The sequence below is a fragment of the Ursus maritimus genome, unplaced genomic scaffold (assembly GCF_017311325.1).
Source record: "Ursus maritimus isolate PB19 unplaced genomic scaffold, ASM1731132v1 scaffold_3, whole genome shotgun sequence".
Classification (NCBI taxonomy): domain Eukaryota; kingdom Metazoa; phylum Chordata; class Mammalia; order Carnivora; family Ursidae; genus Ursus; species Ursus maritimus.
The window spans coordinates 69764572-69789003 of NW_024425563.1; the positions used below are offsets into that span (position 1 = coordinate 69764572).

Here is a 24432-nt window from a genome sequence, read left to right on the forward strand (position 1 = left end):
AGATAGGTACTTCTGGGCACATAACACATCAGTTCCGATAGAGTTTGGATTTGGAAGCTGTGACATTACATTGAATCACCCAAAGGGCCCCACTCACAAGGGAAGCCTACCTTCTCTGCTGCGGGGCTCGTTCAAATGCCTTTCCCCGCTGAGGAGTATAAAATGTGTGAGTCAGGAGCTACCGCAGGTGCCATATGGGTGCCGAATCCTGCTACCCCCCAACCAAGAGGGTAGGAAACCTGAGGAGGTGGAGGAGGCTAGCCTGTGGGGAGGGAACTTAACTGTTAGTTTTTTTCTCCTTTAGCCTCTTGCTCCAGGCTCAGTGGCCCAACTACCTCTCCCATGGCAGTGGTGATGCCTGTTAGCATCCAGAGAGAACCAGAGCCAGGGGCTTCTTTCTTCTCCACACCCACCCAGCAGTCTTTGGCACCTCTGTCACTCCAGCACTTCACACCTTGTCATTGTTGCCAGCTGTCAGGGCCACCTGCTCTGCATGCACTTTTGCACGTGAACAGTGCCACGACTGCTTGCAGCCCAACCAAATCAACTTCTAAAGTTTTTGGTCCACCCAAATCTCTCAATCAAAAAGCAAGGCTCTTATCGCTGATACTATTTATTTTATGTTTGGGGACTCCTTGATTCAGGAACTATATCTGCCTTTCTGATAGTTAACAGGTATTGCTGATTCCTTGGCATGAAAATATTCCTTCCTCTGCCTGCCTGCAGGAGTCACCAACCATCAAGGCACCATTTGGGCAGCTTGTTTCAATCCTAGCTTTTCTGGCTAAGCCTTTAAACATTAGTTCAACTTCTGTTCAGCAATAAGTAGGACAGTGGGAACCCCTACTCTCCCCCTTACCCCTCATCTGTCACTTGGGGGAAAGCATTCACTACCAGATAGATTCCAGGGAGTCTTATATTCCCAAATTTGACCCACGGTTCCTCTTCCAGAAAAATCATGTCTCTGTCAGCATTCCATCCCCACTGCCAAAACTGTCAGGTCTGGGATTTGATTTTACCCTATCCGTAAGAACCAGTAAGCAAGCTGGCCTGTCACGGTATTATGGATGATGACGGAAGACACAAGACTCTCGGGTCAGAGGCCAAGGATTTTACTTAGCATTCATGACACAACCTGCAGAATGAACACCAGCATGTTTGTGGCAGTTCCCCTGTCCTTAGTTCCACAGGGCAATGCAACGGGCCCGGACGGATGCCGAGCATGCAGCTGGAACACTGAGAGTGAGGAATACACTGCTTTTACAGCGTACCTGCTTCCTGTCCTCAAGGTTACTAACAACATAAATTCTGGGAAATACCCAGGCAAAACTGTCGTCAGGCCTTGCAGTCTTGGGACACCCAGCAAACCGTGTGGGCGCAGAAGAGGTGCAAGAGAACTGGCCTGTCTTGTCTGACAATTAGCCTTTCCTATGTTGTGTTCTGTTTTGTCCATGTATGCATCTCTTGTGCTCTCTGTAAACTGATGCCTTGTGTGGGCTAGGCCCTTGTTCAAAAGTTTGCGCACTACTCACAGTTTGTCAGCCACCTGTCAGTCGTAAGTGGAACAGACAGCTAAAGAAAACTTTCTGGTCCATCTTTCTTTAAGAACTATGATGACTGCCTGTTCCTAAAATAAGGATGGTCACTCCATAATCTAGAAAGAGCCACTTCCATTTTTCTAGAAAGACATCTATTGTGGTGAGAGGGTGATGGCTGACAAGGCAGTAACGTACTGTTGCTAAGGAAAAGACCCAGTGATTATCCTGATGGCCCAATGCTGAGATAATACCACTCAGCCCCAGCGCAGAGCACATGACAATTTTTTTCCTATCGAGTTTTTATTTCAGCCTAAAAAAAAACTCCCCAAATTTGTTAGATTCCAAGATTTTACTCTTCAGAGATACACTAACTATAACTGTTTTAAGATTACAAGCAAACTTCAGTAAGTCTCAGGTTTTAATTCACGACAGGTAAACAACAGTATTTGAGGACTAAAAGGAGAACAAAAATGAGATCAGTGGCTGCAGTAAACAACATTTGAAGAATAATTCAGCAGATGGACATTAGTGGTTAAGCTTCAGATCCACACAATGAAAAGCATAAATACAATGACATGACTAAGTGGTTATCACCGGCAGACTCCACGAAACCTGAAGTTCGGATGCAAAGGGCTGTTTCGGTAACTCAGAAGGGACAGAATAATAAAATGGTGGTGTTTCTATTCATAGGGCATACAAAATTTTTCCTGCCCTAAGCAATTTCACAAAATACATCAAAATTCTTTTTCCTGTGTGTTTCTATCGGAGATTTCAAGGAAAAATCATAACACTTTTCTCCTGAAAGCTACAGTGATGAAAATAAAAGGAGCACTGAAGTCACAATGTTTTAACACATTGTCATGCAGTGTTTTAGAGTTTATCTTTGGGGTATAAAATACTCAGGAAATGGGCTAGTGTAAAAATGTAAGAACCAAATTAATCCCATTATATCGGAGGGAATTTAATTTGAAGAAAATCAGCTTCCTGACTTGGTTAAAACAAAGTCTATAATGTAATGAGACAAAAGTGAAGTAGTTTAAGTAATAAATGTTTAATCAAAGAATTTTACATATTATTAACAGCATTCATTTGGCCAAACATCTACACGTTTGTAGAATCCTACTGTATATAAAGTGGGAATGTATCAAGTATAGACTATGAAAGTGCAAATAACAAGTCAAGGTTAGAGTAATTTTTTTTTTTTTTACATTATAAAATTAACTTGTTTACAAAATAGGCTTTGCCAAACTTTATTTCTGAATTGTAAAGTCAATGACTGTGTTGTTTTTAAAATATGTACCAAGGAAATACAAATTGAATAATGATCATTTTTCATGCTCAGGAGATAACAGCACAGAAACAAAGGGTACTGCACAAGGTGCAAGGAGCCGGAACCCACCACATACACTGTCTTCACATGGACCACTCTTTCTCACCTTATTGCAGCTTTGCAAGACGCTTCAATGTGATACAAAGACTCTTTCTACTGAAAAATTACAACTTGGTCTAAAAACTGATTGGTGTCAATATTTTTAATCCAAAATAAATTTGTAAAAAAATCCTTTAATGGACTGTTTCAGTTTAATATACAGTAATACACTGTAGACAAAGTTAATATTTTCCCCAACTAATTTAATGGGGATTGACATTGATGTTTCTGATAACTGGGGAAATAAAAGCTAACATGGACCTTTGATATCCATGGCATAGGAGCAATGCACATACAGTTTATTCCAAGGGAAACTGGGGAATTAAGTACCCTAATATAATGTCCTAGCCATATGAATTTGAAGGACAGAATTTGAAAAGCAGGTTCTGGAGAAAAAAAAATTAATCAAAAACCGTAATCACAACTCACATGGATATCAATACTAATATAACCTTTTACCCAGCCCAGGACTTGCCTGTACACACTCAGTACTGAAATTTTGGTATCTGTAGATTTCTGGTAAGAATCTGGCAAAACATTAAATGGAGTGTGGCATATCTATTTTGTTTGTGTTATGCTAGTTTTGGTAATATGTAAGTAAAACAGCCATTCCAACAGTTTACTCTAGTTTTAATTACACACTGTACCATTGTATCTTAATTACAACTATGACCAGTATTTTCTTCACAGTAATACACTGATAACTAGGAAGTTGATTTTTTTCAACACTAAACAGTAATCACACAGCAAATGAGTATTGTGCAATAGAACAAACACATGTCAGCATTTGCTATTTAGGCAAACAAACTGATTGAACATTTTAGTTGTTATATTTACTGTAAAGGCAAGGCCATGGGTGGTTTTATGGAGGTCTTTGCAATTCATAGCATAGTTACTTCAGAAGAGACACTGGAATTTGAATTACTCACTTATTTAACTGGCAACTATCCATTTAGTTAGGCAAAGGCACGGTAACATGTTGCGCAGGATGTTTTATTGAATTTTTTAATAATTGTGGGATTTACTATAACTCATGAAAACTCCACTTTTTTTCTATTTTATAAAACACTTACCATTAAAAGTAATTGCACCCATTAGTAATTAGAATGCACTGTAAAAGTGTGAAAACAAAGAACTATGATTGCACTTCCAATAAAGTGTCTCTTAAAATACAGCACCGCTGTTGCTAATCAACTGTATTTTAATATTAAAATAAACTGTTTTTAACAGCAGCATTAGGTTTAGTTAACTTAAGCTACAGGCTACATTTATTTAAATGCAGTCTCCATGGCAACAAAAGCCCATTCAATTCTGGAATATCACTGCTACCAAGTGGCACCTTTAACTCCCGAGAAGGCCGAGACTCCTCTGGAGCCCTCCAGGACACTGCACGCCTGCACGCCTTGTTAGTCAGCGCATGAGTCAGTTTGGCACAAGTGGACTGTAATAGACATGACAAGAAATCTTTGATTCATGTGCATATGAAAACTACACTGTGGTAGATGTAGCACTAAGGAGAAGCCTTGAATACCTCAATTCACACTGCTCAGACAGAAAGGAAGGAAGGAAGTGATGGGAGAGCACAGACAGACTGAGGAACAAAATGTTATTAGATCTGTCCAAAGTAACTTCCAAAATGAAGAAAACATTTTCTTTAAAACAGGAAAAACCACCCAAGGATTAGGGAGTAAGCCTTTAATTTAAACGTTCAATTTAAGTATTGCCAACCTTAGGCTTAACAGACAACTGCACTTTCTCAGAATGTGGAATCTGGCCTACTCATTCCATTTGTGTTTCTCTTACTCTTCTTTTTTGTCAGCACAAAGGGGAAAAGCTATCTCATTAAATACAAAGGAAATTCTCTGTAAGGTTAAAATCAGAAACGAAGCTACCATTCAAGGGAACTCCTTCGTATTCAACCCTAATGTCAGTGGTTTAAAATTGAGTTGGAATTGAGTGGATCAAGTCTCTGTAAAGCATACTCCACCAGAACACCATCTGTACCTGTGATTCCCTTAGAGCTCAGAGGTCTGCAGTTCACACTAAATGGACTTGTTCAAGCCAGTCACTTGAGGTCTGAGGTGTTTGACTTGAAACATCTGAACCATCCCCCTTGTTGGCTGCCTCATTATCACTATTGCCAGCTGGAGATGCTGCCTCCCCAGCCAGAGTATTTTCTTCTAAAGGATTTCCTTCTTCTATTTGGGTTCCTCTACCTTCACTGACCACAGCATCTTCAAACACCGAGTCTTCTTCCGGTGGCACCAGTTCCACATCCCTCACACCTTCTGACTCATCTTTGACACAGGGGAGCTGGGAATCTGCACTGATTTCTGTAGCTGCTGGAGGAATCAGGGCAATACTCTGAGGGTTCATGTCATGAAACCAAGCCATGATATTGCCAAGAAGATTGTCATTGATGTTGGCGTCCTGGCCAGCTGAGTCAGGGTCACTGGATGAGGGGTAGAATTCACTTCTTGCCTCACTGAGAGGGTGTGAACTCAGAGTGTCAGTTGAAAATGGGTCACTTTCTTCTCCTAATCTCATGAGGCTGTCACCAAGTTCCAACAGCTCAGAGCTGCTCAACGCAGCCCGAGGGCTATCTGTGTTCCTGGGGACCGAGTCTAGCCTGGAAGGTAAAGAGGTGCCTATCGCGCCTAGGGATGCCTCATTACTGAGGAAGTCTCTATTTTCCTCATCAATGGCCAGCCCGGATTCTTGCAGTGATAACTGTATTGCAAGAAGTATATTGGGATCATCTTCATCCAAGGAACTCAGGGCCTGAGGTGACAGAAAGTAAAATCACTTCAAAATTTAAAAGGAAAAATGATTCAACTCAATGAGGTTTACCAACTATTCTTTTGCCGAAGATAATAATAAATATTACCTCTCTTTATACAGAATTATTGTTTTATCTAATCAAATCTTATTTTAATTTTCTCCTTGCCCATTTAAAGAGCAAAAAATTCCTTAAGAGATCTCTGAAATTTAGGAATCTTTTCCGGTATTACACCTCTGCAACAAAGGTTTTAGAATGAAAAGAAGAAAAAGGAAAGCAATTAAAGTAAAAATAGGAAGCCAGGCTAAACAGAGAAAGAGCATGAACAGGGGCGAAGAGGCTGCCCAGGAAGGCTACCTGAAGAGAGTCCTGGTTTTCAGAGCGACTGGCAGGGGTGTAGTCGCGCAAGGAAGAGCTGTGCAGCACGCTCATAGATGCGGAGCTCACCACCGAGGTGCCAGGCCTGCGGCCACTGCCACCATCTGGGATATCTGTTTTAAAGCAAATGGAACCAGAGACAATTCCGTCATACAAGATTTCACTCATCTTTTTCTTTTGGCCGACAATTTCTCTTTCAGTGCTGTTGAAAACCCGTGTTCACTTAATCTTTCAGAGATTTCTCCTCCATATTTGTCTCATCAAAATACATCTAATACTGGGCACCAGGGTGGCTCAGTCAGTTAGGTATCCAACTTTTGATCTCAGCTCAGGCCTTGATCTCAGGGTTGTTGTGTTCAAGTCCCACACTGGGCTTCAAAAGGGGGCGCTAACTGGCTTCCTTTATTAAAAAAAAAATATATATATATATATATATATATATATTTCTGTATATATATCTATATGTATATATATCTAATACTACTACTTCAAACACATGATTGTTCTTTACGTTTTTGTTTGCACTATATATGGTTCTATTCATAGATGCAAGTGCTACCATCCATTCCACTTTTTTTCCTTAAGCAATAACAAAGGTATATTAGTTTTCAGAGTTCTAAAAACTAAGGAATTTTGGAATTACAATTGCTTGAAGAACAAATCTTTAGGCTCATTGATCCTGATACATTAAAGATCATCTGCGGACATTACAGTTTGAAGATTTTCCATTAACAATTTAACATTTAAAAGTTGATAATTAAAATCATTTATCTCCAATACCAGAAATCTTCTCTCTTTAAAGAATGTTTAGAGGAGAACTGAGGCTAGGAGAAAAATACTCCATGAACACCCTAACAGTGATCAAGAGCTATAATTTATTGAGTGCTCACTAGGTGCTACTAGTGCTTAAGGGTTTTACGTGTATTCTCTCACTGAATGCTCACGGTGAGCCCACAACGTGGCACTATTACTGCTTCTTTGGAAAGAGGAGACTGAAGCTTGGAGAGGTTAAGTGAACTTGGCTCAAGTTTCACACCGACACACAGCAGAGATGGGGTCAAGAATCCAGGTCTGGGTGACTCCACAGCCCAAGTTCTTAAACTCCCTGGTTTTCTGTGTTCTGTGACATTTGAAGCATCTGCATATTGACTGTATATCTGCACTACAAACTATTTCACAAACATTTAGATTAGCCAGTTTTTAGAATGAATTCAGGCAAACAAAGAGACTAACACATAGCCAACTTAGGAGCTTACCTAAAGTGCTCTCACTAGGCTCATCAGGGTCTGGAGGGTTACTGAGCAGACTGTGCACATCTCCTCGACGGCGCTGCTGTCTGTGCCTCCTCCGATACTGAAATTCAGCATATTCCTGCATAAACCAAAGGTTATAAAATACAGGAGAGCATGCAATTTTTTTAATGCAAATAAAACAAACAAATACACTTTTTCCAGGAAAAAAATGTGTGATTTTATATACATATTATAAAATCACTTGGCTTTAACAAAAGAAACTTCAGGTTTTGCCATGCCAAGGAAACAGAAAAGGTAAAATGGAAAAAGAAAAATTTTAAATAGTCATTAGGATTGCCTGGATAACTTGGGAATACTTGCAAGCTCCAATGCTAGGTCGTAACTGAACTTTACTTCATATGCTTGGGTCTTGTTACATAATGTTATAACTAATACTATAATGATTTTACTAATATAAGTTAGGATCTTTACTAAGATCTTTACTAAAAACAACTAATATAAGCTAGGCTCTTGGAGGTTTGGTTTTTAAAAAGTGACTGTGGGGGGCGCCTGGGTGGTGCAGTTGTTAAGCGTCTGCCTTCAGCTCAGGGCGTGATCCCGGCATTCTGGGATCGAGCCCCACATCAGGCTCCTCCGCTAGGAGCCTGCTTCTTCCTCTCCCACTCCCCCTGCTTGTGTTCCCTCTCTCGCTGGCTGTCTCTCTCTGTCAAATAAATAAATAAAATCTTAAAAAAAAATAAAAAGTGACTGTGATATGTGCAACAGAAAGAAAAAAAAAGAAAACAAAGAGCATACACTGTCAAATACTTGTGAGACTATTAGATTTTGTATTCCTTGGGACAACCACATACCATACTCAGAAGTTAAATGATTAAGTTAAAAGAAAAATGTGAAGGTAGCTTTAAAATAAGATGTTACTTGGCTTCCTTCCTATATTAGCTAATATGTGGGGTTATCTATAACACATCCAGGGGAAGTCTTTTCTATTTAGCATATGGGAAGAACACGGATTTGGGCAGAGGCAGAACCTGTGGCTACCTGATATTACTTGGGTACAAACATATTTTTCTGTGTTTTAGTGACAGAAAAGACTAGAAGAGAGGCCAGTTAGTGTGCATGACACCAGCATAAATAGGCTAATTTTGAGGACCATTATAGAACCTTTTGGTGATAAATACAAAGATACTCAGGTTTATGATCATCCTGGTTACCCTAGGATATTCAACATGCTTATATTGTGGAAGTAGCGCAATAAACCAAGAGAAGTTTTACATCACAAATAAAATTTTCACATCATACCATTCAAGTTAAATTTATTTGAACTCCATCTGTGTAAACAAGCAGTTGGACTCTAATAAGAAGTGGCGGCATCCTACCAGGCTAGAAACCAAGAAAGATACTACTGGGTCTCAGAGGGATTATTTAGGTTCTTTAAATTTTCTGCTGAGCTGCAGTATGATTTGCTCTTTTTCTGGAGGCCCATGATCCCAAACTGGATGACTATCATGCGTTATCATGGCTCACTGGACCACTAAGGGACACCACATTTCTTAGACAAAGATGGCATGAAAATTTTATTTCAGTTTAGCATTTATTTAATTAAAGGTTTTATTTATTTATTTTATATATATATATATAGAGAGAGAGAGCACGTGAGCAGGGAAGGGACAGAGGGGGAGGGAGAGAGAATCTCAAGCAGACTCCATGCTCAGCGTGGAGCCTGACTTGGGACTCATTCTCACGACCCCAAGATCATGACCGGAGTGGAAAGCAAGAGTCAGATGCTTAACTGACTAAGCCACCCAGGCACCCCTCAAGGTTTATATTTAAGAAGAATTCATTTACTTTGTACACTAGATGATGGTACAAAAAGTTATTCTGAATTAAATGAAGTACTACTGACCACAGAATATACATATTCCCAATTTAAGAAAATTAAAATTTGGTCTAAAAACAACTATAAAAGAAACTTGATTTATTTATAATTATTCTGACAGAAAACTCAATGGCATTTTCTCATGATGCATCAGGTTTAAAAAACTGATCACATAAAATCAAACTTATCTGAAAATTCATAAGAATTCCTAGATTTAAAAAAAAAATTATTTATTTATTTATTAGAGGGGAGGGGGGAAGATAGAGAGAGAAATGTGTGCATGGACAGGCAGAGGGAGAGGAACAAAGAGTCCCAAGCAAATTCCCCGCTAAGTGCAGAGCCCCATTTGGGGCTCCAGCCCACAACCCTGAGATGATGACCTGAGCTGAAACCAAGAGTGGGACACCCACATGACTACACCACCCAGGTGCCCCAGAATTCCTAGATTTTTAAGGAAACATATGAAAAGGCTTTAGTTGGTATACTCCAAATGGTTCAAGAGTATTAAGGTTACAGAGAAGATTGAGAAATTTTGAGATTTATAGGGGAGAAAGCTGCCAGGAGATTTTTGGTGAGCACCAAATCTGCCAGTGACTTAAAGGGACGCTTTAATCCTTCCAGAACTTCCATGAAGTAGATAATACCATCCACATTTTAAAGAGGAGAAATTTAAGGAAGAACATTGCCTAAAGTCTAATAAGTTACAAAGCTCGACCTTGAATTCAGGTGTCCCTCAGACTTTAACACTATGCTCTTTCCTCTGGGCTCCACTGCCTTTAAAGTGGTACAAAATACTTGTGACTGTCACTGATTCATTCAATTTAATTAAAAAAAGAATAAGATGGAATTAACTTTACTGAAAAAAATATAAATTCAACCTAAAAGTTTATTGGAGTTTGGTAACATTGTTTTTTTTTCAGAGTATATATGAAGGCAAAGAGCTAATTTTTCAAGATATTACTTTGGCAGTTACTTGACAGTCACACGCATGAAGAATTTTAGTTTCACACTATATGGTAATTCTTTAGACTTGCAATAAGATTTACATAAAATCGTGGTGTTTCAGTGTGCCAAAGACTTTAAAGAAGAGAAAAATAAAAGTAGTTAAAAAATTCTTATAAAAGTTATTAACACAAAAAAATAAATTTAAGAAGGAAAAGTTACTTATACTTTCACAATTCTCAATCTCTGGAGAACAAGAGCTCAATAGTTTTACTTATAAATATCCACATGTGAGGTGGCAAGCTTTCCTTTTTCTTTCTTTTTTTTTTTTTTTTTTTACAAAATGAATCTGTGTCAGTCACATTAGCAGGCCTTCAAAATTCAAGGACAAATATTTAGGATTCCTAAAGTTATTGTCAGAGCTAGAAGCTGCCAGATGATGCACACATGACCCTGAGTACACTGGTAAAGGTTTTATTTGTGCCCAAATAAAGCTAAACTGTATTTCTACCCTGAAGTACTGAAATCTTTAGTACTCTTTTTTTGATAATTGAAGCTTGTTTATTCATGCTTTTAGGTGGAAATTTTCCATATTATCCTCAAAGCTGTAATTGTAACAGAATAAGCATAGGATCATCAGGTAAAGAAAGAAAAGGTTCATAATTTGTTTTACAATAGAAATTTCATTAATATATTGAATTATTTTTGCAATTTAAGTAAATTTAAAATTTTCCAAAGCACAAACTGTTTTCTCAAGTCAGTATTTTCTTGGATATATCTACCAATACAAAAGGCCACAAGGTGATTGCAAGTATCCTCAGCAGCTGAAAAGAGAAAATATCTGATTTAAATAAGCCACAGTCATTTCTGGATCATAACTGATTTCACTCTCTTTCAGTTGCAGATAACAAATGGGCTGTAAATGATAAACAAAGGTTTCATTGTTTGTCCTGCTCCCTTCCAAGAACTAAGTTAAAAGGTAATTATAACATAAACATTAGATATATACTACTGTTTTAAAGAGTAAGGGAGGAGAGAGGGAGGTAGAGAGAACTGCTAAAGCCATTTAAAATCAGACTCAACAGTGACAGTGGCAATTTAAAGCTCAGAATATAGCAATGTGATTGATTTTCACTCTTATTTTTATTTGTGGTAATTGCTATTTGCAGTGTTAGTATTTTAGGCTGTTTGTATTTTACAATCTATTAATAACAACAACCAAAAAACCCAAGAAGAGGGTGAAAATCTTAAAGAGAAACAGAAAGCAACTAAGCAAAGCATTTCTTTCTGCATAAACATTAATGTCAAGTTTCCACCTTAGAAACTGATTACAAATCAACTGAATCAGCTTGTTGTAGTAACTTTAAAGAAACAGATTGTGCAGGTTTTCCATAGATTTAGACTGAAATAATATTACAACAAAAATATATTTCTGATAAATAAAATTTGTATCTCATTAACCAATTTGAAGTTATGTTCCAAAATATATAAATTTGGCCTTAATTCTGACTGCTCAGTAATTAAAAATAATAAAAAGGGAGATGCATTTAATAATGTGATAATCCAGTACTACAAATAGCTAAATGTAGGCTCTGCTGAGGCATTTTTATTATATACCAAAGAGAAAACACTGCTGACAATCTCAGTAGGATTTAGAATAGATAAGGGTGGAAATGCAAGCAGGATTTCATGAAGGAAAAATATAATTAAAAAACAATACAACCCCCCCAAAACAATTACCTCAGGTGATGCAAATCCTAAATATTCCCAATCCCATGTTCCACCAGCAAAGCTACAATGAAATTAGACATAACATTTGATTTATTACCAGCTATAAAATACAATCAGACCCTCGCCCACTGAACATTACTTTTAAGTCCTCCGCTTGGAACTTGCTTAACCAAAGCAGATCAACTACTGAATATAATTAAAATGATACTTTATTTCTTTCAAATTCTACATTGCTTTATGTTTGTGTAAAATGGTGGAAAATAAAAATCATCATGCTATAACAGGGTATTTTATGATTCCTTCTATTTTTATTTTATAAGTTCTTATGTTATGAAAATAGGGTCAAAGGAATTTCTAATGCCTATAATTATTATGAATTAGAAAATAGGCTTCAATTTATAATGGCAGTAGTAGTATAAGTATCTGAAATAAACAACCAAAACTCAACTGTTTTTTAATGGAGGAATATGAATCACTTAAATAACTTTATTAATATCAGATTTCTAATTTCTTCATAACCTCTTACATAAAACCATAAATAAGACCATAACAAGTTGGCAAGGCTTCCAAATTTGACATTGTAAGATGTTTATGACTATCATATCACTACATATATTACATATTTGAAGTGATGCATCGAATACTGTGAATTATAAGTTCACTAAGTGTGAAATTAACCTAGCCTAATTTATTCCAAGAAACCACATAAAGACAAACAAAATATAAGAAAGATAGAAATAGTACTGGGGGAAAAATCCCCCAAAAGAAGTTAACATGCTTTTATCAACTCTCTGTATTATAGGTATAAGTAACTTCCAGGAATATGAACCCCAGTTAGATAAAAAATAAACCTGGTGGCATTTGTGGCTGGAGCTAGGATGACTTCCATAGCATGCATCCCTTTTACCTGCGCCTTGGAGCTTCTGGTGAGTCTGCAGGAGCAACTCCCCGAGCCACAGATGCCAGGAATTCTTGTCTCTTCTGCTGTACAAGGCACGCTGCCTTGATGATCTTGTGGCGGGGTGTGCGAAGGTAAGGCCTATTGACTTTTTGGGCAAGGTCTTCAGTGACCATTTCTAGGTCTGTCTATGGTAAGAAGAGAGAGAGAGAAAAAAAGAAGGCTTATTGGCTGAGTAGGTTAGTCAATAACAAATCCATTGTCTATCTGGTTTCTCAGTTAAATCTCTTTTGAACTCAGAAATTAATCCAAACTGTAAAATAACTTCCTATTTAATATATGCTTCTATTTTGCACATTTCAGGAAAACAGCACTCATTCGAAAGGCGTTTATAACAATGTAGTTGTTACAGATTACAAAGAAATAGTGAGTATGCCAGATGTCTACAGGGAATTTATCATTTGTCTATGTGAAAAAAAAATGAGTAAATTTCAAGGCATTGTACATGCAAATACATGACTGCGTAGTGCAGACTATATGTAAATGCTAAAGGAATTTGAGGCAAGGAAAGATCCCTGTGATCTGGGGTTAGATCTGAAAGGCTTCATGGAGAAAATAAATGTTGAGCATTTTTAAAAGAAATGTAGGATATAAATTACTAGAGGACAGTTCAAAGGGGTGACATGAAAATTGTGGCAAGAGAAGAAAGTTTGGTGGATTAAAAAAAAGAACATATAATGAAGTTGGTTAGCTACAGTGATGTCAGTTGGCTTAGGTGTTTTTGTTTTTTAAATACTGTAACTTTTTCAGTTGTATTTTGAAAATAAACTGGTAAACAGCAACTTTCCCATCTAGTATGTAATGTGGTTTGTTTCATCTCTGAAGATAAAATTTCTAATTACATAATCAGAATTCGGCCAGATTTCAACATCAGGCAGTTTAAAACAAACAAATGTGGTAGGAAATGTTTGCATAGCTCAGAACTCACTCAGATTTGCAGTGGCAAATTTAAATACAAAAAATTTTCAGTTTATTACTGGTAACTTTTCCTTTATTTAAAAACCATTCTAAAAAATAAAAACAAAATTGTTTTCTAGTCACAGCCAAATAAGATAAAACTTAGTTAATTGGTTGAAAAAGGACAAAATCTGTTTTTTATAATAATTGCATTTAAATTTAATTTTAAAAAGATATCTTACTTGCATGAGTTCAAAAATTTCTTTCTTTGTGCTTTTAGGTTCTAAGAAAAATCCATACGGATAAGAACACTTGAGAATGCGTCGAGTTTTTAAGAGCACATGAACTGCATCTTCAATGAAAGTGGTATCTGGACAGCCTCCTTCAGCTATAAAGTAAATCAGGTATAGTGAAAAAAAATTGTTTTGCAAATATGCTGTTATAAATTAAATGACTGAGTTTTCTTAAAAAACAACAACAAAGGATCTCTATGAAGAAACTGTTTGAAGTAACAGTATGACAGTGATTATTTGAACTAAACACCTACACAAAACACTCATGTGTGGCTTGTCTGCATTTATAAATGAAGCACACTGCAGTTGCCCAGGAGCACTGATGGCAGTCATGAAGGAATGCATACACTGATTCTGGATTCTGTTCTTACCCTGTTGGTTAAACAAATCTAGCTTTAGGTTGACTCTTCTTTACTATGTTTTTCAGGTTATCTCTAGTGAAACTTTACTGATTAAAAATTAAAACAAACGGGGGCTCCTGGCTGCTCAGTCAGAAGAGCATGCTACTCTTGATCTTGGGGTTATAAGTTTGAGCCCCATGTTTGGTATAGAGATTACTAAAAAAAATAAACTTAAAAAAAAAAGAATTAAAACAAATGTCCTGCTAAGGTGTTTGCCAAAACACAAAACAAAAAACAAAAAACCCCCCACCTAATTATGATTACACTTCTGCACAAACATTGTAAGAAAAAAGATAAAACATTCTGGGGAACTGGATAACTAATGCTAGTAAATATATCAAGAAGAGAAAGACAGGGAGCAAGACCGAGGAAGAGGGGAGAAGAAACTGCCTGAATATCTGAGACTGTTCCTTCTCCAGGTATCATTGTAACATTCTAGTTTTCTCCTTAACTGCAAATAGAGGGAAACTAAGGAGCAGAATCTAGATTCATAAGTACTTTTGAAAGTAAGATTATTCTGCAGGCTTGTGGAAAGAAATTACATGTGTATATACACACACTGACGTACAGACCATCCCAAAATATCTATCCTAGCAGAGGGATCAGAACAAAGAAGATGTAAAAAAGGAAAACATAACAAAACCACCCCCCCCAATATGATATGTGTGAGAAGTATGTGAAGTTTTGTTTCTTCCTTTCCAATCCTTGTAACATTTAATTCTTTTTCACATCTTACTATGCTGTCTGGAACCTCCAGAAGGTTGAAAAGAAGCAGTAATTCACATCTACAGATATTTATCGAATGTTTACTATGTATCAGGCACTGTTCTAAGCATTAGGGACAACCTGGTGATTTAAGAGACAAAAATCCCTATTGAAGAACTGTAGAACTGCGAGGGTTTTTTCCTTTCCATTTTTACTGTGGACAGTACTTCAAGAGTTTGGTAATGGCGATATAGTTACATCATTCCTGAAGTCTAAAAACTAAATATTAACAAGGAGACAAAGGTGCTATTGACACTTTTCCTTCTACTCTAATTTATTTAATTTATGCTTACTATCTTAATTAGGAAATTACCCTCATGAAAAGGGTCTTACTTTCACAAACTGGAGCATATACAATCGCATCTTAGGCTGAAAACCTTTTATATATAAGCTATGATTATTTTAAAAATGTGACTTTTTAAAACAAACATGGTAGAACCTATACTCTGGGTGGTCATTGTGAGATACTATATTTTAATGAACCAATACTCAATCCATTTAGGAATGTTCTTTCCGAATTTCCATTTTAGGATCCGTAAGTCAGACCTATCTCATGTCTTTGCTTTCAGACTCTGACGTCCATTTTTTACCAGTGAGATGATTTCTCCCAAAGCTGTATTTGACTTCCATTCCATTAAGCAGTCTGCTAAATTTTCTCAAAAATCTTTGGAAATTTAATCACACTACGACTGGGTAACATGTGAATCTTGCTCTTTTGACTAGATCAAGGATGCCTTTTAGGGTTCATCCACTGTTTCAGATACTGTAGATTATCAGCAGTGGCACAGAGTAAGCAAAACCATGATGTGTGTTTATCTGCTAACAGTATAGGCTGCATTAAGAGGAGCATGTAAGGTAAGCCGGGTAGAAAATCTAATTACAGAGGCCTCAAATGTTAAGCTGCACTCTGGGCTTCAGAGAACTCCAAGCAGTACCGGAATGAGCTAGTGCAGATAATAATGTATCCCTTGAAGGGCCTTAACCTCCTACTAATGAATTGACTTAAGCATGTAAGGCTATTTTTATATTAATTATCACACATACCACTCATAACTTACTTTCTTTGAGAGCTCTACTCAATTGCTCCATCTTTTCTTTGGCTGTTTTAAGAAGGCGTTGTTCTAACTAAAGGAACAGAAATAAATAATTTATATAATTTTATTTATTCACAACAGTATAATTCAGAGCATTTGAAATGATTTGGGACATACCTGATAGCTATGCTCATGGTTTTTAAATCTTGTGTAATAGTGCATAAATCTGTCAAGTTCCTGAAATCGTTTGTGTTTTTTCTCAGCCTAGGAAACAAAAGTCCATAAATAACTTTTATAAATAAAGCACTAGCTACTAAAGTTGGGGATTTTGTCACTTAAAACTTTTATTAGTAATAGGTAGTTGTGCATACAGATTTCATTATTTTGAGAGAAAAAAAAAACAGTACATTTTTAAGGCTACCAGAACAAAGTCTCGTATTTGTATTCTCTGCGATAAACCACTGATTCTGTGATTCCAGAGCATAAGGCAAAGATGCCTCTCAAGACCTACATTTATCAGATCTTCGATGTTTTATTATATTGCTTATTGCTATGGACTGAATTGTATCTCCCCAAAATTCATGCTGAAGCCTTAACCCCCAATGTGAATGACTGGATTTGAAGATAGGGCCTATGAGGTGATACGGGTTAAATAAAGTCACTGGGGTGGAGCCCTAACACCACAGAATTAGTGCTCTTTTAAGAAAATGAAGAGACACCAGAGCTCGCTGTCTTTTTACCATGTAAGGATATAGCAAAAAGACAGCCAGCCCTCTGCAAGCCAGGAAGAGAGTCATCACCAGAAACTAAATTGGCTGGAATCTTGATCTTGGACTTCCTAGGCTCCAGAACTGTGAGAAATACATTTCTGTTGTTTAAGCCACTCAGTCTATGGTATTTTGTTATGGCAGCCAAGCAGACTAAGAGACTTACTATATGCTATAACATAATACTGTATTGTTGATATTACGTTAAAATTGTTTTTAAGTCATGATAGAGATACGGATATATAAGACTTTGACAAAATTAAAAAAGGGAAAATTAAAAAAAGAAAGCTCGCAAGTTGATAGCCCTATTTTATTTAAATTAAAGGCTACTCTAAAGTATATTCAATCTGGGGGGTAAGGAAAAAAATAAAGTGTATTCAATTTAATGCCTCATTACAACAAAGACAGGAAAAGAAGAAATGCAAAATACTCCCAATGGTATTAAGTGGCTTAGCCAGAGGCCTTGATTTAAACAGTTCTCTTTACCTCCACAGTCATTTCCTTGGATTGCTCCTCCACATGCTGAATGACTTCATAGCGAGTACATCTGTAATACCCTCCTGTGGAAGAACTATGCTTTTTCCATTCTTCTAGGCAAATCCAGCAAAAGTCATACTTGCACTTCAAAAGAAAACATATATGCAAACATCGCCCTGTGTTAACATGCAAATTATTTTCCGATTTCTAGTCAACCACTTTGTAGAGATCAAGCAATTCTGCCTGTGTGAACAGGTACAAATCTTCTAAAGACAAGCCGTCTTTTTCATGTTTCCTCTGGAGACCTTATCTGTACTATGGAAAGATGCAGGAGTAGTTTAAAATGACTGCTTAAAAGGATAAATTGAAACATAAATCAAAATATTATGAAGTAATATCAAAGAATCTTTAAAAATATCAATAGGATATTCTTTCCCAATAATAAAGACAGATACTGACAATGTTTCATTTTTCAAGTGCATAGTAATCTTACTTTGGTATATAAAGCTTCACCAGTCTTCATCTGAAGTTTTTCTAATGACTTTGACAAATTGTTTTTGAAACTAGGAACAAATTAAAAGGTTTCTAAGTAGAAAGACATAAAACCTGTTTCTTGTTTTTAAGAAAATTTTACTTTATTACCACAATTGGCAGATAATGCCAAAAATATGAGCATTATGGTATGAAAATACATCCTTTTTTAAAGTTTATGGATTTTGGGTCAGAGGGATCTCCCCATTTCAATCTGGTTTCTTCTGGTACTTTTATGTTTGTTTGCTTTTTAAACATTTAAATATTTGAGCTGTTAAGAATTTACATGAGTATACAGTATACACTATGAATTCAACTTTATTTTTTCCACACAGCTGTCTAGTTGTCTCAATCCTATTTATTGAACAGTCTATGTTTCTCCACTGCTGGAGATCCTCCTTTACCATACACTAAATTCCCACATATTTCCCTATATTTTCTGGGCTTTCTATTATAGTTTCATTAATATCCAGATTCATGTGCCAACACCATGCTGTTTTAATTACTGAGCCTTTACAATAGGCTTACTATTTGACAAGGCTAGCTCTTCCTCACTGTTCTTTTTCAGTTTTCCTAGCTATTCTTGCTTTGTTTTTCCATGTGAACTTTTGAATTAGCTTATTTAGATGCAGAAATAAAACCTGCTGGTATTTTCATTGGAAACTTTCTATCCAACAACTATGTTACCTTTCCAAATTTCAACATCTTTTATGTCCTACAGATAGGGGTCTTAAAATTTTCATCATATAAATTTTGTTCATTTCTTAAGCTTCTTTCTAGATAAATGAGATCTTCCTTTCAGTACATATTTTGTCTGGATGTTTTTGGTACAAATGAAGGCTATTGCCTTCTGCATATTAACTTTGTACTCTGCTAATCAACTGAACTTTGTTGTTAGTAATCATGCTATCTGCAAAAAAATAATTTTATTACTTCACTTCTAATTATTACATCTTTAATTTGTTCCTATTGTCTAAATATGTTGATTGGTATCTCCAGTCCCAATGTTAACAATCTTTGTTATTGAGAGTATTCTTGTTTTTTTTTTTATTTAAGATTTTATTTATTTATATGCCAGAGAGAGAGAGAGTGCACAAGCAGGGGGAGCAGCAGGCAGAGGGAGAAGCAGGCTCCCCACTGAGCAGGGAGCCCAATGCGGGACTTGATCCCAGGACCCTGGGATCCTGACCTGAGCTGAAGGCAGATGCTTAACCAATTGAGCCACGCAGGCGCCCTCTTACCTTATTCTTGGTTTTAGTGTCAGTACCTCTAGTTTTCTCACTAAATATCATGCTAACTTTTGCATTGAACTAGATCTATTTTTATCATACTAAGGAAGAGTCCCTCTATTCCTATTTGAGCGTTTTAATAAAGAATGGTTGTTGTTTTTTTGTCAAATGACTTTTTAGCAACTACAGAACATATATATGATTCTTGTCTTTGGATCTACTAATAACATGAGGTATAGCAATAGCTTTTTAAATATTGAAACATTCTTGCATTCCTGAAATAAACACATGGTCAACTACTTTTTTTTTTATTAAAAATTTTTTTAAAAAATTGAGACATAATTAACAAATCACTCTTTTAATATATTCTTGCTGTATTATATGTGCAAAGATCTGTGGTCCCCCCCAATATCTTATTTAGGATTTATGCATTGCTGTTCATAAGTAAGATCGATCTATAATTTTCTTTTAATTTTTATAATCTTCTTAACAGTGCTAATATCAAGGTTCTACTCACTTTTAATAATTTGAAAGCTAGCTTTCTTTCTTTCTTTTTTTAAAACAACTCCCAGAGGGGCGCCTGGGTGGCACAGCGGTTAGGGGTCTGCCTTCGGCTCAGGGCGTGATCCTGGCGTTCTGGGATCGAGCCCCACATCAGGCTCCTCCGCTGTAAGCCTGCTTCTTCCTCTCCCACTCCCCCTGCTTGTGTTCCCTCTCTTGCTGGCTGTCTCTATCTCTGTCGAATAAATAAATAAAATCTTAAAAAAAAAAAAAACAACAACTCCCAGAAACAGTTTAAGTCATATTAGAATTGCCTATTCTTAAAAGGCTTGATAAAATTCTATTGTGAAACTGTTAGGGCCTATTGCTTTAAAGGGGGGAGATTGCTGAAAAACTTCCTTCTATGGAAATAAGTTTAGATATTTCTTCTAGAGTCAATTTTAATAAATTATGTTTTCTTAGAAAATCAATCCATTTCAAATCCAAGTTCAGATTTATCTGTAAGAGTTGAACAAAATTATCTATTATCATTTCAGTTTGCTTTATTTATTGATTAGTCCCCTTAATTCTTACATTGTGCATTTGAACTATCTCATCTCCATTTTTTTCTTATGTAAGCTTAGTGGTTTATCTTATTTTTTCTTCAAAAAAACCACTGTTTTGGGGTTTATTAGTTATACCGTATTTCAGTTTTCGACTCAACTGATTTCTGCTTAAAAAAAAAAAAATCCTTCTGGGCACCTGGGTGGCTCAGTCAGTTGAGTTCAGGTCGGTCCTGGGATCGAGCCCCGCATTGGGCTCCCTGCTCTTTGGGGAGCCTGCTTCTCCCTCTCCTTCTGCCTACTGCTTTCCCTGCTTGTGCTCTCTTTCCCTGTCAAATAAATAAAATCTTAAAAAAAAACCAAACAAACCTTTCTCTTGGTGTCCAAGTTTATTCTGTTTTTCTAATTATTTTGAGTCATATCCTTAACTCATTCCTTATTTTGTATTATTTTAATGAGTCTATGCACATTTCTGAGCATTGCTTTAGATATAGGTGCTCAGGTTCTGATAAAGTAGTATTTCCATTATCCTAGTTTCCTAGAAATTCTTTAATTCCCACTTTTATTTCCTTTAACTCAAGAGTTGCTTGAGAGATTTAAAATTTCCAAATGAAAGAGGCCTTCTGTAACTTTATTATTAATTTCTATTTTATTCCATTATGATCAGAGAATGTTGCTATTACCATTTCTATTTTCTGCAGTATTACTGAGATTTTCTTTGATGAACAATGGTCAAATTTTTTTGCTAATGCTCCACGGATACTTGTTTTCAGGATACAAAGTCTGAATATATAGCAATCAGATATATCTTAGTAATTATGTTAAGTCTTCTATATCTTTATTAGTGTTTTCTCTACCTGATAGGTCATGGACAGAGAACTAAATTAAAGTCTGTGTCCTCATTAGCCCTTCACTAACATGGACTTACACAATAAATTGTAGATATCAAGGTTCTGAGAGGATACAAGTTCTTTTATTGCTTGGTATAAGCAAACTTTGTGCCTGATTTGATATTTTGCACCCTTCAGTACAGCTTTATTGATGTCTCAAAATCAGTGGCAGAAATTTCTACAAAACAGCCAAATCTTATATTCTATGATAAGAAAAAAATATAGAACTTTAGTAATTTATTTTTTAGCTGCAGCATATAGTTTTAGAGTCAGATGAAGAAAATTACTATAAGTGATTTAAAATGTGTAAGAATGCAAAATTTAAAGTTTCCTGAAAATTATCTAAAGGGAAATGAATAAAGAGTGTTTTTTAAAATAAATAAAACTATTTTTATAAGGCCAAATTTGTCATTCTTCTGTTTAACAATTTGATTCCAGAAAGTAAACACTGTCCACTGAATCATAATCAACACTGTGTCAATAATAAAAGTATATTATGATTCAGTCATTGTGTTAGAGCATGGATTCAATTACATATGATCTGTTGTTCCACCTTCACATTAAAAAAAAAATTCTAAAAGTATGAAATTCTTTTGTAGCAAGGTTATTACTTTCTAGATGTCTTTCTTCTATGTCCTAAGAATTACCTGTTAGTTTCTTTTGTTCAATGCAAATACTTCAGATAGTATATTAGATAAGACTACCACATTTCCATAGTGTGCAAGTAAATGTTTTTTTAAATGCGAAAGAAGCGTAAGCAAAATCTGTTTAAGATAAATCATCTTATATCATGAGCCTGATGAATTCATAAAAATATTCATTCACTCAATACATATTTATCAACTACTTACTAATGGTAGGTGCTTTGAATAAAGGTACCTAGTAATTGCATCTTGCCTCTTTATTAGTAGCCCAATGGCTGATTTTTATGGTTAACCTGTATTTCTTTACACATCTATATAGACTGTAACAGATTTTCCAAGAAAAAACTAATAATGGATATTAGAGATAAGACCACAAATAAAATATTTTTGGCCTGATCAGCTGAATTAATCAGATGAACTAATCACCTTTGGGCATTTTGCTCAGAACACTGTACTACATTTTTCTTCTTACCTCTTAGGAAATCATTATTACTGACTCACTAAGCTAATTCATTTATGTTAATTTTATAGTAATAATAGGCTTATAAAAATGATCTGGTAACTGCTATTTTTTAAATGTAATAATGACAATCATCATTAGCTTCAACATTAAAAATCAAGTAATACTTAGAAGATATTGATATATGTTATTGGAATCTTCTTAACTATTTGGGTTTCTTTCGCATTGTAAATTAAAAGTTACATTGCTCTTATAACTTTAAGTCATTATTTTTTATATACATGAAACTTGCAAAGAAAAAAATTGGAATATCATTATAATTTTAAAACAAAAATGTTCATAAATGTAGGCATGGTTAATAAAATATTAACCTAATTCCAGAATATTTGTTTTAAATATGGCAGTTTCTTTCTTTCTTTCTTTCTTTCTTTCTTTCTTTCTTTCTTTTTTTTTTTAAGATTTTATTTATTTATTTGACAGAGATAGAGACAGCCAGCGAGAGAGGGAACACAAGCAGGGGGAGTGGGAGAGGAAGAAGCAGGCTCCTAGCGGAGGAGCCTGATGTGGGGCTCGATCCCACAACGCCGGGATCACGCCCTGAGCCGAAGGCAGACGCTTAACCGCTGTGCCACCCAGGCGCCCCGGCAGTTTCTTTCTATGTAACCAAACCAGGAGGGTAGCCTTCCAAAAGTAATTATTTATATTAATTATGTTTCGGTCAGGAAGATCTTTGTTGACATTTTCAATACAGGATTGAATGAATGAATGATTTAACTGATGATTTCATTAGCAGACCTAAGTGTCCACTGCTTTGGGTACTTTTATTATACAGCCACCTCTACACAGACACCAATAGTTAGATGTGGACTTATGGGAATTGCCTGGGGCCTGACTTGGGCCTTGAATCCAAGCTGCACACTTGAAAGCCAGCTTTGTAAGAGATTTCATATAAAATAGCACTTTATCATTTAATATTATTATTTATATATAGACAAAACTCTCTCAGGATCCTTACTGGGCAGGGGCCGGGAGGAGTCTGTAGTTCAGCAGGTAAGATTTCAGTATCCTCACTGGGAAAGATTAGCAGGGAAGTGATTCAGGTGTTTCTCACCTTCAGGCCAAATACCACTGAATCCTTAACCTATTTTTAACATTCATTACGAGTGTAAAATGTAGTAGTATAAAGCAATACTTACGTTATTCAACAAAGAATATAGAATGTAATCTCCTGGAATCCATCTGAAACCCAGCAACAGTTTTATGCTTGTTTCTTCTTTGGATTAATATTGTCAAATTAAGATTCTAACTGCAAAGCATGCAAAATCCTCTTTAACTTCTTACCTTAGCACACTGCATGTGATTGCATCCCTCATTCTTCTGTATCGGAGACTTACAGTTAGCACAAGGCTTAGAGTTAGTTAACAACCAGAGACAATTGGCAGCATCCTCATAAGCTTCACTAACTCCTACAACTTCAGGATATTAAGCACAAACACAAAACACATGATTTAGTGTAGAACTTCAGAGGGAACCCCACCCCCCAAAGTTTTCTTTGTAGATTGTCTCTCAATTTTAACCATATATTTACTTTCCTATTAGGGTCTATGGCAAAGTTTTTAAACTGCTTTGTTTTGAATAGCATGATTATACGGTAAGGGGCTGTATTCCGAAAGCTCTATTTATGAAATCTGATTTAAAGAAATTTTTCTCTAAAGTTGTGTCCAAATAAACTGGGGAAGAAAAGAACTAAAGTTAACAGAAAGCAATATATTACTGTCTGTTTAAAATAACTATTGCATCAAAGAGAATTATAGAAAGAATGGTAATTTTAGGCAATAATTTCTTAAATAGGTCAGTTGCAAACATAATGACCAGATACTCTTCATCACAGTAAAAAACACAAAAATTATACTGAAATATCAGTATCTTTTTTTACCCATGATTCAGATAAACTAAAAATGAATCCAATGTGACATGTCTAAAACTAAATTTATTATTTCCCCCAAACCTGCCCCTTTCTCTATTCCCTGTCCTGGTAAATGATATGATCATCTACTCAGAATCAATCCAGGAGAGTGTGATCTGGGATACCCTCCTTTCTCCCTCACCTGCTGCAT

At 35.9% G+C, this 24432-nt stretch overlaps 1 protein-coding gene across 1 annotated transcript in view; it reads right to left on the reverse strand.

Moving 5' to 3' along the window:
- Positions 1-4647: 4647 nt before the first annotated feature.
- The window catches only part of ANKIB1 (ankyrin repeat and IBR domain containing 1), a 181072-nt gene continuing 161287 nt past the window's right edge, over positions 4648-24432 (reverse strand). The window contains exons 12-20 of the mRNA XM_008686227.2: positions 17528-17662; positions 16452-16538; positions 16299-16365; positions 14024-14169; positions 12834-13012; positions 11936-11987; positions 7381-7495; positions 6104-6237; positions 4648-5748 (exon numbers count right to left, since the gene is read on the reverse strand). Of these exons, the coding sequence (XP_008684449.1) occupies positions 5005-5748; positions 6104-6237; positions 7381-7495; positions 11936-11987; positions 12834-13012; positions 14024-14169; positions 16299-16365; positions 16452-16538; positions 17528-17662 (1659 nt within the window). The 3' untranslated portion in view covers positions 4648-5004. The remainder of the gene's footprint in view (positions 5749-6103; positions 6238-7380; positions 7496-11935; positions 11988-12833; positions 13013-14023; positions 14170-16298; positions 16366-16451; positions 16539-17527; positions 17663-24432) is intronic.